The 15,605-nt window shown below is 31.9% G+C and overlaps 2 protein-coding genes, 1 long non-coding RNA gene and 1 other non-coding gene across 6 annotated transcripts; 1 reads left to right on the top strand and 3 right to left on the bottom strand.

Moving 5' to 3' along the window:
- Positions 1-64: 64 nt before the first annotated feature.
- Positions 65-2,903, bottom strand: LOC119662398. 3 transcript variants are annotated; one of them, XR_005250770.1, is made up of 4 exons: positions 2,399-2,903; positions 321-983; positions 165-259; positions 65-110 (listed from the first exon to the last, which is right to left on the bottom strand). It is a non-coding gene; the product is annotated as an uncharacterized LOC119662398 (long non-coding RNA). The 3 variants fall into 3 exon arrangements; XR_005250771.1 differs by lacking the exon at positions 2,399-2,903 and having other exon boundaries at positions 321-674; positions 727-1,093; XR_005250769.1 differs by lacking the exon at positions 2,399-2,903 and having other exon boundaries at positions 321-1,093.
- A 3,528-nt stretch (positions 2,904-6,431) lies between these two features.
- On the top strand, positions 6,432-6,614 carry Trnas-gga. The gene is made up of 2 exons: positions 6,432-6,468; positions 6,580-6,614. It is a non-coding gene; the product is annotated as a tRNA-Ser (tRNA).
- Positions 6,615-7,855: 1,241 nt separating this feature from the next.
- LOC119662122 (adult cuticle protein 1-like) lies at positions 7,856-9,499 on the bottom strand. Its single transcript, XM_038071677.1, has 2 exons — positions 9,394-9,499; positions 7,856-8,637 (listed from the first exon to the last, which is right to left on the bottom strand). Exons 1-2 carry the CDS (start codon positions 9,397-9,399, stop codon positions 8,311-8,313), a joined length of 333 nt encoding a protein of 110 aa, XP_037927605.1. The 5' UTR covers positions 9,400-9,499; the 3' UTR covers positions 7,856-8,310.
- Positions 9,500-12,855: 3,356 nt separating this feature from the next.
- LOC119661920 lies at positions 12,856-13,689 on the bottom strand. Its single transcript, XM_038071435.1, has 3 exons — positions 13,543-13,689; positions 13,159-13,478; positions 12,856-13,100 (listed from the first exon to the last, which is right to left on the bottom strand). Exons 1-3 carry the CDS (start codon positions 13,550-13,552, stop codon positions 12,966-12,968), a joined length of 465 nt encoding a protein of 154 aa, XP_037927363.1. The 5' UTR covers positions 13,553-13,689; the 3' UTR covers positions 12,856-12,965.
- Between the last annotated feature and the right edge of the window lie 1,916 nt (positions 13,690-15,605).

Genomic DNA, 15,605 nt, shown 5'->3' with positions numbered 1-15,605 from the left:
TATTAAACACTTTATTATTAAACTTTTATAAATTTATTAATTATATAAAAAGATGTTATGAGTAGTTTCCCAATTAAATAACAACTATTGCTAATAGAATTGAACTTAAACTACAATAAAAAATATTTATAAATTATTTTTCTTCTTCGAAAAGCTCACTTTACCTTAAATTTCTAAGTGTTCGTTATTATAAGTGTTCGTTAAATATTAAATTTTGCAACATTATTATCCACAATTAGATCACATAACGCATTGAAGCCTGCAAGAAGAAAGAATAATGGATTAGTTAAAAGTAATATAAAAAAACCTTCAAAAATTACCCGGATGAGTGCAGAAAATATTGGGATGAAATTAATATACAGGAAGAAATTGTTGTCAAAGCTATATATTTCTACTTAAGTTCACGAATGATTATTCGGTAGGTAAGTAGGTAGGTAAAAGCCCACTTGAACTCAAATGATGACCCATTGTGGTACGATAGGAATAGCAGTAGTACGTAAAAATATTTAAATCAGTATACAGCAAACACCGAAAAAGGTAACGACTCACCCATTAGGTAAAGGAAAACTAACCTGACAGTTATATAAACTTGGCCAGGCTTCTAACATTACAGGATGACAGCTCAGTTAGATCGGCGAGGAAAGGGGATCCGAAGATTTTCAATCTTCTTCTAGCTAAAGAAGGACACGAATGATTATTACTAGCATCAAAAAATGAAATACGTACAAAATTTAAAAGAATTGAAACCCAATGATCACCTTCGTTTTTCCTATTATATATACTTAGCCCTTTTCTATCGTATTTGAATTTGTATATCCGACTTGTTGTTATTCTTCTGTTACGTGTTGATTTAGGAAGTTGCAATTCATTCATATTCTTGTGATATAATTTTGATAACAAGGCCGGTATAGCATCGCTGTTTAGATTTGCCGGTATAACTGAATCGATTTTTCAGCTCAGTCTAAGCATTCATCAAACCCATTCTATGTAGAATACAATATCAATTTCCAATTAATATGTTCAGTCGGAAGTGCAGAAAGGTATTAGTAGTACAGCAGATCATTTGAAAAAAGAAAATGATGAAATATTATTTGCCAATGACATGATTTTTTTTTATTTTATTAAATTTTTATTAAAATAAATATTTATTTCAATCTGAAAATGGACTTTGCATTTTATTATTATTGAGTGTAAATCGAACACAATGGTTACAAGCGCACAGACAAACTCACATGCCAGCAACAAGTTTGCCCGATTTAGAGCCGTCCTACGAACTGGAAAACAACAGTCGCGAATTTTATGGAAACTGTAGCAACTAAAACAACAATAAAGAAAAACATTGTAGCAGAATTATTATAAATGAGTTAACAACTGCAGCGGCCAAGCCCAATAGACTGTGAAATTAACAAACGATCGATGGACAGGCTGAGAGACGGACAAGTGGACGGACAACATCTTATAAAATAATAAATCGTACACTGCTTGTAAGCCGGGTTGCGCCCACAATGAGAGCATGCAGTCAAAACTGGACATGGAAATCAAGCAAAAACCCGTAACAAAAGCGGATTGTATGCAAATCACCTCAAGAACGATCGATCGAGGCGAACTTTTCTGACCAAACCACATATTTCGCATCAACAAAACACCAGCACATAATTTGATACAAAATATAGTAGGTAAAGGGTAAAGTAATCTACTGATTATCTACAAGAAATTCATTTTAAAAGAATGTAGAAATTTATATTTAAAATAAAAAAAAAACCAAAAGAAAGTTCATAAACGAGGCTCTATGCTATATATTTTTTTTTTGTGCTTAGAGTAAGTTTAAAAGTGCCTAAGGCATCGTCACTATATTGTTACAATAGTGGTATGTCCGGTCTGCATGGACTAAACACAATCCTCTTCGTGTGTCCTACCATTTCTACCCTGGAACTTTATCGGGAATACTTTAGGGTAGGGTCCCTCTATGCTCCGTAAGAAGATAGGAGTTGTTGTGAGTTGTGAATGATAGTAGTTAAATAAGAGGATAAGAGAAAAAGGAGAAATCCACAAGACATACAAAACAAGTAATAAAGTTTTAGAAAAAAGACAACATTTATTGAAATAATTAAAATTAAAACAAGAGCCAAACAGGGTCTTATTAAAGTGTGAACTATCTTCCGCGTGATTTTTTTATTCTTCAATGAAGCTCAGCGCTTATCTATTTCATGGTCCTAACTTGACAGCTCTGTTTCAGTAACATATGTTACAAAAATCTGATCTATTGTAAACCGTATCGTTTAACAACCGCTTAATACAAGAAAGAAAAGTTACAATAGACATGGAGCCGATTTCTGCGTTGAAATTTCAGTGATGAGGCTTGCTATAACAAAACTGTCGCATCTACTCACTTACTTACTTAGTTGGATATTACAGATGTGAGTCGACCTTGACCGCGTCGAGTAGCCTCCGCCAGTCAGCCCGATTAGTTGCTTGCTGTCGCCAGTTGGTAGTAGCGAGTGCCCCCAAATCGTTGGTCGTATTTATGGCAATGAAAATTCATAAGTAACATTAATATATTAAAATAAAAATAAGAAAGTTGAGGGAAATCTCAATGACACTATGTTTTTTTACGTTTATTTTCGTAACTTCAAAGGGATATTACAGTAAAAACAAAGTCAATTTTTATATTCTCAGGTGAAATTTTTTAAAAAATGCAATTTCACCAAAGTTATTAAAAATAATATGGCTCTGGTTACTGTGTAGGATTCGAACCTGTGCCTATAAGTTTTGGACTATAACTGATAAGACACCAGTTTTTACTAGCTAAAATTTACAGGTACGGGTTCAAATCCTGTCTGAGGTAAAATGTTTTTCAAATAAAAAAAAATGTTTTTTTAATTTTCTATAACTATATATCGTAATATGACAATTATATGATGATGGAGTGTAAGTATATGTATATAAATTACTCTAAAAACGAAAGATTATTTCACATTTTTCGCAAAAAAATTCTGCATTCTGTCTATCTCTCTCACTCATTCTGATTGCCTTTCCGAATTACTACACTTCTTCTGACTCTTTTGCACTAAACTTAAATTTTCTGTCACTTTAAAAGTATTTCTTTATCTTTTATGGTTTAAAAACTTATTAAAAATTTCTCAACGATTGTATGTTTATATTTTGAAATAACGATAATTTTAAACATATACAAAATAAATAAAAATTTAAACAAATTTATTGGTATTAAAAAGTCTTACTTTACGCCTGAAAGAGACAGCTATAACTTCGCAAAGAAGCATGTTCCAGGGTTGCAATTTTACAAATTTCTATATACTACGAAAATCCAACATTGGAGGGCGTTGAATAGAGTAATAAAACATAATGTTAGGTCATTTTCAAAAAGTAGCTAAAAGTAGTTATAAACTTAAAATAAAAAAAATATCAGAGCATCAAGTTAAGTCCATATATATGAATAAATCAACGATGAAGTTGATTTAATGAACGATTTAACTTTCATCATATATATTTATATGTATCTGTGAAGCACGGATATTATATCTTATTTCTTGTTTAATGGTTTCTTTTAGTTTATTAGAAATTCGTGAGATTTAAATTTTTAAATTATTTTCACACTTTATTCCTCCAAAGCAATACTCCCGTCTGAATACACTTCAGCATGGAGTAAATTGATGGCGTTTAGAATACTCTTAAAATAAATTTATTTAATTATATTCAGTCGTTTCTTAATCTGCTTTATCATGATGATAATATCTGAGAACGATTCGAATGTAAATCTGACATTAATTTGATAGCTGAACTAATTGTTGCCACCTGCACACATCGAATTGGAGCACTTCTTGAGGTAAGCTGACAAGTCAAGCAAAATGAACACACTGATCATATTAATTAGTCATTAAGACAATTAATTAATTCAAATTATTTTTTATGAATACAGAAGCGAGTAAGTGAGTTATACTAAAACAAAATATGATGCACATTACCATAAGACACTCGGAAACTGACAAGTAAACTAAAACAGATTTAATAAAATCTAGTCAATGGTATCGAAGAACTATATAACAGACCTTAGCTTTCGAACTTGATAAAATCGTTTATGGAATTATTAAAAGTGTGAAAGTATTAATAAACCGTAATGAGCTCGGAACAGTACCATACACTTTTTGTTTCAGACTCATACTTATAGTACCGTCATTAATTCCTCTACTTTATCTTTTCACTACTGACACAATATTCTCCACTGAATTACATTTTCTATTGTCGCTTCAAGCAATTTGTATTTCACTCAAAGAAGTGGTAAACCCTACACAATTTAACACAATTATTATCACAAATATGTGGGAACAATGAATGTCCCCATTTCTTGCCTTTAGTTATTATAAATATCAGGAAATACTGGCCACTCATAGCGAAAAACACTGACTACAACTTTGCAATACTATGCAAACTTCGCAACATATACAGATCCATCAAAAATTAATAAATCACATTAAGATATGTAGTGTCAAGTCTATAGCCAGAAATGTACTCATAATGCTTTAATAATGTATAAACATATCTATAAATATACAAGTAGTACTTCGAAAAACTTAGGAAGACACAGTCCTTCAAGCCCTCTCTACTGGCTTGTATAATACATGTTAATTATAAAGAAGATTAGAGTGCTCCAACTAGGAGATTACTAATTGTGTACTAATTGTATTTGGATGTACTTGTCATAATATTAAGATACTATCTTGAATAAAAAAGAGGTAAATATGGTAATCATATGTTAGAATCATGCATTAATTTATAGTTTCACATAGAGCTAAGTAGATCTGATATTCGAATAGATTTCATAAACATGGTAAACTTACACATTACACATTTCTTAAATGTCATAGCGTTCTTTTTTTAGTTTCCCATTAAAATTGACATTTGTATGTGGTTCGACATCACCGACCTATAGAGCTTACTATTCGTAATGTAATTGAAGAAGTTAGGTCAAATATGGTAGTGTTTGTAGTGTAAAGGATCTAATCGTCTAATCGGTCAATCGGTCAAAAACGAATTCGTTCAGCAGGAAATATCAACATTGTGAGTTAAAGCATGGACAACATTTTGGAACAATTAAAAAATTTCATTCTCAAAACCTTCTTATGGCACCACATGAAATATTTCTTATAAATATTTGCATTTTATGGCGTATGTGCTCGAATACAATCTTGGTATCTCGTTGTAAATCAAATTATGGCAGTCTCTCTTTCCGTAAACATCTACGGACGTAGGTTGGAATTCCGCTTGAAGCAATTTTTTTTTAAATAAAAATTTTATTTTTTAATTTTATTTTTTTTTGTTGGATTCACCACTGAATGTCTCGTTTAATAAGAAAAAACATAAGCAAATCTTAAAAATAGGTATTAATAAATAAAGTCGAAGCAAACACACAGCTAGAAAACATATGAAACTTGATCTACTTCTAGCAAAAAACATCTGCTGTAAAAAATACAAGAAACTCTACTCAAGGAAATATTTAGTCATAAAACCTTGATAATGAAAATATTTTCTTTTGTTTATAATTTAATTTTATTTTACTTTCTTTTAATTTATTTTAATTTATACTATTTATTTCATAATAATGTGCAGTAATATAAAGTTGATCTAGTTTCTACACAAATGAACTTCAACAAATGATTTTATTCCTTGAACTACTTAAAAGGTAGCCGATAAATACATTGTATACAGACAGACGACCTCAACTCATATTAGATAGTCTAGTAGTATCAATTGCGCAATGGAGTCTTGCGCATTATTGCATTAGACAAATAGACATTCAAGCAAAATTCCAATAATTTTTTAATGGATTTCTTTACTTGCATCGATTTTAATGCATTCAAGTGCAGTGAATGCACATCTTCAGAAGCTTATGAGATACAGCTAAGCACTAAAAAAGTAATATTTACGCTGATTTCGCCAAATGTAAACTAGAGTTCGTGATTTCTTTAGCATTAAAAAAATTTTCACAGAAACAACATCCCAGGTTTCTCTAGATTGATGACATCATCATAAATATTAAGTAAAGCTCTTCACAACAGGACGTCCGCTTTAAAATACAAACAGTTATTAGGTCCGACTATCCACTAATTTTCAGTAGATTTAAGAATACACCGATATCGATAAATAAAATCAAAAGTAGAATAAAACTGATACCAACAGATATATCTTCTTAAACAGCATTAAATCAACAAAGGAATAAACCATTAAAACTAAATAGGATAACTACTTAAAACGTATTTAAACACTTTTTTTTCTGTATCGAAAAAGTTATTAATAAGTCAATGCAACCATGAACATCTTGTGTACATATATGTAAATAAAAATAATTTATAATTCTCATGTACACTTTCTTAAACATTTTAACTTTAATCAAATTTTTATAAACCGAAATTATAGCTTCGGTAGCTCAGCTGGTAGAGCGGTAGGCTGGAATGTCGCAACCAATCAAAGCGGATAAATATGGCGGTGGCATATGTGGATTCAATTCTGCAGGTTTTTCTCTGGTAGTAGGAGTGGACCTATTAAAATGCAAGCGGCACGGTTATCTGCGGTCGCGGGTTCAAATCCCGCCTGAGGCAATTGTTTTTTGTTTTTTAATTATATTTTTTAATTTTATACAAAAAAAATATTCTTATTTACGTTAAGCTTCGAACTTATAGATATACGATAATATATTTGTGATAGGTAATTGATTCCAATTTAATTCAAAATATATCAATACATAAAGCTTTTTTATGCATTTGGAAATGGCTTCAGACACGAAAGAGGAATTTTTTTTTAATTTCAGTCTTTTCAAATTCAAAATGCATGTGAAGTGCTTTCCTAGTAATGCTTGTCATTATTTTAACTTGGACTGCATAAATGGTAATGGGGACATCTCTTTCGTCGAAATAAAAACGCTCTTTGACTGTTTGAGTCATCTAATGCAAGTACATTAATTGTGAATGCTAACTGATATTGATATAGTGAGTCTATATGTATAAAGTATTAATATATTAATATTAGAAATAAGAAGAGTTCCTGACATAATCTATTCATTATATTTAGAATGTCAAATGGATGTTTATTTAGCTTATTATCCAGAATATCCTTTAGTATTTCGATATAAGTTTTTACAACTCCAAACAGTCTCATTTTATCAGCAAATTAGTTTTTCCGAAAAGAAAAGATTCTCAAGGTGCCAAGTGAGGTGAGTTTCAAGAAGAAGCTGAAATATGTTATTTGGAAGAGATTCGCTTGCATATTTGTTTTCTAATTTGTTTAGGAAAGAGGTAGGTGTATGAAATTAAGATCCCATTTTTGACATTTTTTTCAACTAACTTCCTTCCGTTGACCAACATCTTTCATAAAATATATGTAAATAGAACGTGCATCTTCCATCTGACGATATAGTGTTTATAGGATTGATTTATCCTTGATAAGGTGTTGAATTATAATAAATATGATCTCACATATTCGTATATTTCTAGATTGTTAAAATAGATTATCTGGTTAATATTCTAGTACAATTAGTGACAAATTGTAAATTGCATTTTTGATCACTGATTTTGATCCCTCATGCATGTACTACAAACCTCTTTATTTACATGCTTAATGGAGAGGTTAGAAGCCTTCATTTGTACTAATTATTTTTTTTTTTTGTTATATGTTATTTTCCAGGTTTCTATCCTTTCTTCAATACTGAATTTAAACTTATAAAGTATAAGTTTAATCTTTATAATTATGATTGATTGATCGTCTTTTTTTTCGTGGAATAAGGTGAATAAAGAAAACAAAAACAAATTTTTAATTTTTAACGTATTTAACAATTCATTATTTATATATTTTCGTAATAATTTCAGTTGGCAACAAAAGGATAATGAAATTTTCTTTTATCTTTTGGGGATATTTATATATGCTTACAACGTAAAGGATAAAAAGAGGATAAGATATAAGATGCTTAAACGGATATAGTATGGCAGTTATGTAATTAATATAAGTGACTTAGAAATCAACAAAATAAAAATATCACATGATAAAGATAAGAAGGTAATAAAATGCTAGTGATTGTGTCAAACCGAAAATCATTAATTAACAAAACGAAAAATAATTAAAAAAAAAATAAAACAATAATTTTTTTACATTTTTTTGGGCGTTGCAACTTTTTGATTAACTATTGAGTGATTATAGTGTTCACATAAAATCATTCTCTTTGATATTGGGGACAGGCAGATATTCGTCAACAGTGCGTTTTGGTACAAGAAAAAAGTAGTATCACTTTAATAAGGAGATTATTTACAAAGTGCCTGGTGCTGGAGCCAAGTTCACTGATGCAGCTGAGCTAATGTGTCCTTCCAAAGGAGCAACGTGTACGGCACCGCGAGTCTTGGCAACGTATGTGGCTGGCGCCGCAACTGCAACTGGAGCGGCAACAGCAACTGCTGCTGGTGCAAGGGCACCGGCTGCCAATGGACCTGATACAACTTGCAATGGTCCAACGGGGGCACCAATAGCTACGGCAGGTGATAGAGCGAGCGCAGATGGGCCAACGGCTAGTGAAAGTGGCAGCACTGATGATTGGGCGCCTAAAGCCAAAGCTAACAAGACTACTGCAATGACGAACTGTAAAGAGAAATAAAATGAAGATGAACGAATATATATACATACATGATACAGAATTAAATAACATCATGTGAGAGTTTTCATATGCATTAGAGAGCTTCATTGGTGACTTGAGCAAGTTCAACAAGTGTCTAACTTTAGATGGCGTATTTATATAGACAGACATATTCAGAAAGTATCAGAATATGTTTGAATTCATTGGTTTATATGTGTTCATTAATCAATTTTTGTGGAAAGTGGTAAAAGAAAGTGGAAAGTGGTTCCAGAAAGACTATTAATTTTAATTTAAAAACACTTTGCTGATGGATAATTTTTTAATAGCTCTCGGTAAAGAGTTGAAGACGAAAATGACAGATTGTCATATCTAAATCTGTATGAGTTATTTATTTAAAAATGTGCGTCCGTTTTTTGAAGACTCCAATTGAGTTGAGTCTTAATAGCTGTTATTGCTAAAAACACAGAAAAGTAAAAAAAAATCGTTGAATCCGTTTGATTATTAAAATCTTCCAATGAGTTTTCACAATTTATAATCTTTAGATTTTGATCAACAAAAGTTATGAGAAAAATGACTTTTCCTCATATTTCAAAGATCTCTAAGAAAAAGGATAGTTCACATGTCACATTTAACTGTGCAACTCTTCACTTCTATGTTCTCACAATCTTATGATTTTTATTGAATTACACTATCTATGCTTTACACTTTCTATGTTTTAATGTTCTTTATTTATGTTCTCACTTCTCTGTTGTTCGTCTTACCTTCATGTTGCTTATTGGATTTGGTTTTTTCAACTTGCTGAACTGTTTGAAGTTGGAAATGCTACTACTGACATCTACAGTGCTGATCCAACCTTTTATACTCAATTTTGAAATAAGACTCGAGCTCAAAATTGTTCTCGGGTTCAATTGTCATATCGATTAATATTGGGTTAATTGTTTTAGAACAACATATTCAGTAGTAATATCAGTACGATCAGTACTAGCACATGAGTTCTGACAATTAAGGCGAAACTCTCATAATAATTTACGTAAGAAATTTAGCAAATGAAATAATAATAATAAATAATAAAATATTTAACATAATGTAATCCAGTTTTTTTTTATTTGTAATTTATTCTTCATATTAATGCGCTTATTAAATAAATTAAAAGCCAAATTAAATGCTAATGGCTCAGGCGTAAGGCGGAAATCAACTGCCACTGTCACATACGCTATCATAAGTGCGCAATGGCAGCAACCCGGCAGTTTAACCTTGTCATCGTAATGCCTTTAAGCGTTCCACTGCAACGCCCTCACCTTTGTTATTATCGTCTTAATAATGCTCATTTCGTAACTTAATTCCAATCTAAATCATTTCAATCCAACCCAATTCAAGTCAAATCAAGTCAAGTCAATCAAGACAATCTAAGTCGATAAAAAATCATATAAATACAAAATATGCGAACACACATTTGTTTTCTACTCATGTTGTTGTTCTTTTTTTTACTCATTAAACCGCATGTGATTTTGGTACGCGACAATTCGAAACACTCGACGACAAGATAATTCCATTGACATGATCGATCCGAATCAACTTGAAGTGATTTGCACCAAAAGACTATTAAGTGCACAAGTCATTCGGCGGGTTCTTCGCTAGACAAAGCTCACAGGAAAGATTTGTATCTCAAACGAAGAAAAAACGTGACATAAAAATTCGTTTTAAAAAAAAATTTATTTCAAAAAAATACCTTTGAAACCATTTTAGGTAACACATTACATAACATGGTTTGAGAATTAGTTTCTCTTTCATTTGTTCAACTTTTGTTTTCGATAATTAGAAACCAAACAAGATCTTTAAGTTTCAAACTAAATAAATTCACACGCGTGGATCTGAAATGGAAAATTTCTTCTGACGATGTATGAGAATGTTGAACTTTTACTAGCGGAAGTTCTTAGTATCATATCTCTCAGATGCTATATCTGAATCCACTTAAATTCAACATTTAATCAGTCGTTGCAAAGCTTCTTTATTATATTAAATACTAATTCCATCATGTTCATTCTGTTCATTTAGGTCTGATGATTATATATTGTCGGACGGTGAAACAGCGCACCGTTCAGAAAGTGGCCCCACCGAAGTGAAGGATTAGCCGAAGTAGGGCCTTATGATTAAATGAATATTAAATAAAATACACCGCTTCCTTACTACATATAACTTTAATCATATTAAATTTTTGGAGCAGATCCAATTATTTTTCCGTAGAAGACCAACCAGTAAATAATAATAATAATACTTTATATTTATATAAATAAGAATAAATTCAAATATTTCGCTTTAATAGTTATTTACATCAGAATACACGCCAATTAATAATGAAAAACAGGGGTCTGACTCAAAATTACAAAAAATCGTGATGGGTCTCTACCCAATAATTCTTTAGATGAAATAAGTTTGAAAGAATTTCTTTGCAATAGGATTGAAATGATGCACCTTCATGTATTATAAGAAAATCAAACAACATGAGAAGCCTATCTATATTAACTATTTCAGAAATCATCGGAAATACATACGTTATGAAATTTAAATACTGAAGTATTAGGATGGTGCCCAGAACATGCAGGACACGAAGGTTATAAACTAACCTAAATCACAAATGTTAACATGAAATTTTCTATAGATTCACAAAGGTTATTCAAATGATTAGAAAATAGAAGGAATATAAATTTTTTGGTCACTATATTAATAGTGTTGACAAATTACAAGCAAAACAATTTCTCAAGCCAGCAAACTTACTTACTTATTTAATTGCCTATTAGAGACGTCAGTCGTCTTTGGTCGCGTCGAGTAGCCTCTCCGCTAGCCAGTGCCTCATTGGTCATGAAGACTTTCCACCGAAGATGCGGACGTCCTCTACCATGTTTACCACTTGCGAGTACCGAATCAAATACCTTTCTAGCCGGAGCACTTTCATCAATTCGCACGACATGACCAAGCCAGAGAAGCCACTGAATTTTTATGCGCTTAACTATGTTAATGCCGCGGTATAGTTCATACAACTCATAGTTCCATCTAATTTGATACTTCTCGCCAACACGTAAGGGCCATAGATCTTCCGAAGAATTTTTCTCTCGAATGCTCCTAACGCATTCTCATCACTGTTGGTAATTGTCCAAGTTTCTTCACCATAAAGCAGGACCGGCATAATAAGAGATTTGTAGAGCGTGATTTTTGTTTATCGAGAGAGCTTCATTTCTCATTGCTTACTTAATCCGAACTAACTTCTGTTGGCAAGAGTGATTCTTCGTTGAATCTCTAGGCTGACGTCAATTTTGCCGTTTACGCTGGCTCCTAAATAAACAAGGTCTTTCACAACTTCTAACTTATAATTGTCAGTAGTGACGTCGATCCTAAGATGCTCAAAGGATTTGTTGAAAATGCCGCACTAACGACGCCAATGATATAAATATTATCGGCATACGACAGCAGCATTACACTTTTGTAGAATATTGTGCCAGTGCGGTTTAAATCTGTTGCTGAGTCATTCTGTCTAAAACCTTGTTTGATATCAAACGGCTCGGAGAGGTTCTTCCCGATTCTAATGGCGCTGGTGATGTTGCTCAGACAATAAACAGAATAACAAATAAACAACTTTCGCTACAGATCATAGCAAACTGAGGTTTTACTTAAATATGTGTCGGTCTTACCAAATGTTAGGCGGATGTACAAACTCAGGAACAATAAACCTTAAATTAAACATACAAAGTTCTATTATGTCACCAATTATATTTCCAATATATGTATACCTCTTATAACAATCTTATATAGCAATCAAATCTTCAGTTTCGGAGAAGGTGTCAGATTTACACTATGCCGGGATCGTTCGTTAGAACAAATAAAATTTTTGTGTAGCTTAACATAATATATTGTCACAATATTCACCAGTAGATGTACGTTATATGACATCACATTGGTTTTTAAGAACTACAGTGAAAGCGGTGGAGTGTTGGATGGACACTTATTCACAATCAAATTGTTTTTTATCATAATTCGAAAATATTTAATTTTTCTGGCTGTACCTCCTTTTCAATGAATGGTTTTGATATTAATAAGCTCCACCGCAAGTCTACGGTAAACAATCGATAATCAATAGACTGTAAGTGATCCTAAATATATTTCACAAACCTAATTATAACCTAATTTATAAATTTTTTAAGCTGTAAAACACAGTAATTATCTGCTGACTCTCAATTTTTTAATTTTTATTGTAAAAGTGTAATTTGATAACAGAGTTTATTTTTGATCGCAAAATAATTTAGATACGAAAATTTAGAGACTTTTTTGAAATAATGGCCTAAATTACATAGAAGTATAGAACGAAACAGACAACCAGTAGTATTATTTGTTGCACAACTTCCATAAACACCCCAGCTTCTGACGCAGGACCAGATGGAACTATTTTTGAAGATTCTACTGCTTCCGAGCGTATCTATTTATTAAAAAAATATTTATTTTGATATTTTCAGCGAAAAATTCTTAAAACCCACCACATTCTTACGCATCTGAGCACGTTTACCGTAAGCCCTGCGGCGTTTTAATCCCGCACGTCTGACTTTACGCAGGATTTTACGGCGGCGTTTATTTTTCGCGACACGGCGGCGTACATCTTTCGCGATACGACGGCGAATACCAGGCGAGCGCTTACCCTTGCCAACTTTGTGACGCTTATCAATGCATTGGCGACGTCCAGGAAACTTGATTTTTTTACGCTCAGCTGCGGGAGTGCGTTTACGTGGGAACCGCCTGGGCAGTCCACGCTTTTTGCCATGACCAAACTCATCCTTAAATAGTTTTTTCAAGTTTTTATCTGCATGAAACAGAAAACAGGAACATTATTTCTATTGGAATATTTTACAAAGTATTATACTCACCACTGTCCATACTTCGTTTTTATTTTGCCTGAATTTCAGGATTTCTCATTCGAGGTAATTCTTGCAATGCAGAAATATCTATGTAGTATACAGTATTAAATCTACTATAAATAGTCACAGAAAATTATAGGAGATTTCTTGAAACAATATCTCTAAACAAAAATTTTATAATGAAATCAACTCGATTCTGTTTTATAAATTATTTTTAAAATGTGGCAATGCTGTTGTGATTACAATAGTTTTTACATATTCCGTTTAGATGAGATGACATATAACCCACCTAATATATAATTGAGTTATATTCTGGGGTATTATGTTTTTGAAATCTCTCTGAGCATGGGCGAAATAAAGACTCATAGAATTATTGAATTATTGCCAGATTTTTATCTGACACATTCTGTCATAGCTGTAATCGATAACTCCAGATGGATTTTAGCACGCTATTATAAACCAGAAGCTAGTAGTGTAAGTTTCGTATTTTGAGGTCCAAAGTATACAATTTATGAAAATGTGAGTGCTCTAGGTCAATTCTTATGGAGGTGAACATTCATATATTTTGTATCTAATATCTATGGCAATTGAGTAGTGTTTTTGCGCAAAATGCAATCTTTAGATATTAAACACCTGTTATAATTGCTATTGGAAACGAAGTAAGAAAAAATGAGTCCCTTTTTACAACATTATTTTTAATTTTTATGTATTTTATCTAAAACAAGGAAAATTTTATTCAAGAAAAACACAAATAAAATCTCATCTTCCAATCCATAACTTTCATTTTGCCTTTCGAGAGACGAAAAGAGCTTTATGAAATATCTCTCGAAAGATTTTTGTACTTCGAAAGATTGTGGTTAGCTGAAAGAGAATTGCCAAAATTGTCTTAAAAGGAAAACATTTGGAATGTACTTGGTTTCAATCGTCGTTCATACACAAGACAATATCATCGTGGAGATCTGTAGTTGTGCGGATGCTTTGCTGGGATTACTATTAATAGTAAGGACGAAAAAATCAGAATTTTATAAAACGATACCTTAAGGGTTAGTTAAGAAATGAAAAAAGGTTTCCAATTAATATCAATTGGATTAATCAGATAATTTAGATTAATTTAGCTGTTTTACTGAAGTAGAAGAGGAAGACGAAGTATAAATGGAATGATCAGTGTTCAAGTATAAACATATACCTACTATCTTAATCTAGTGTAATTAAGATGTTCAATTAGGAATATACGTAATTATCTCATGCTACAAAATGTAATAATAATGTGATGTAATGTTCGCAATAAATAATTCCATGACTGATATGTATAAAAATCACAACTACTCAATTTGTGTAATATCATTTCATATAACTAAGTCGAAGAAACCGTAGAACAAAAGCAAAAGACCAAGAGACACAGTTCGATGATTCAAATACAGACTAAAATTTTATTAGGATCTTGACATCCTTAACATGGGCATGTTGAAGATGACACCTAAACTCAATGAAACTTAATGTCCAGTACTACTCTACGAATATGTGAAGTAAATCCATAAGCAAACGTCAAATGAGCAGTCGGACAGACAGACAGACAGCTTGGCATTTTCAAAGCTTGACAACAGCCAATCTTGCGAATGCTCCAATTAAATAAGTTTGCAGTGCTTTTCGAGCTCCAGTTGGAGGGGGTGCAATAGTGATAACCATGTCGTTTATTATTTTTCATTGCAAAAATAATTCGTATGGAGTGTGGCTTTGTAATGTTAATTTGATTACGATTTTCTGCTTTTAATAAATATCAGTTATTTAAGTTATTAACGATGTGGAGCAATGGCAATTGCCGTCTATCGTCGACCGTCGACCGTCTACCATAGACCGTCATTTGGCGTATGTGCAATTAATCGCAGATATTTCGCTGGCGTCTGGTTGACGTTAAATTTCATCAGAATTTTTTTCTATTGAGTGCGATTTGTTTTACAATTTTTTTCTTTCAAACTAATTGCAAACGATTTATTTTGCATATCGCAACGCTTATCTTGCGTACGAAATATTTCCTTATCGAAACTGACAATTGCGCTGCGATAATTGGTTTG

The sequence above is a fragment of the Teleopsis dalmanni genome, chromosome X (genome assembly GCF_002237135.1).
Source record: "Teleopsis dalmanni isolate 2A chromosome X, ASM223713v2, whole genome shotgun sequence".
Classification (NCBI taxonomy): Eukaryota; Metazoa; Arthropoda; class Insecta; order Diptera; family Diopsidae; genus Teleopsis; species Teleopsis dalmanni.
The sequence above is the reverse complement of the archived record's forward strand: the minus strand, read 5'-3'. Positions and strand labels throughout refer to the sequence as shown.

Bases quoted from the DNA above. Each gene is read 5' to 3' on its own strand.
- LOC119661920 (XM_038071435.1), bottom strand. The intron at 13,101-13,158 runs GTGGGTTTTAAG...TTTAATAAATAG, and splicing joins CTCAGATGCGTAAGAATGTG to ATACGCTCGGAAGCAGTAGA.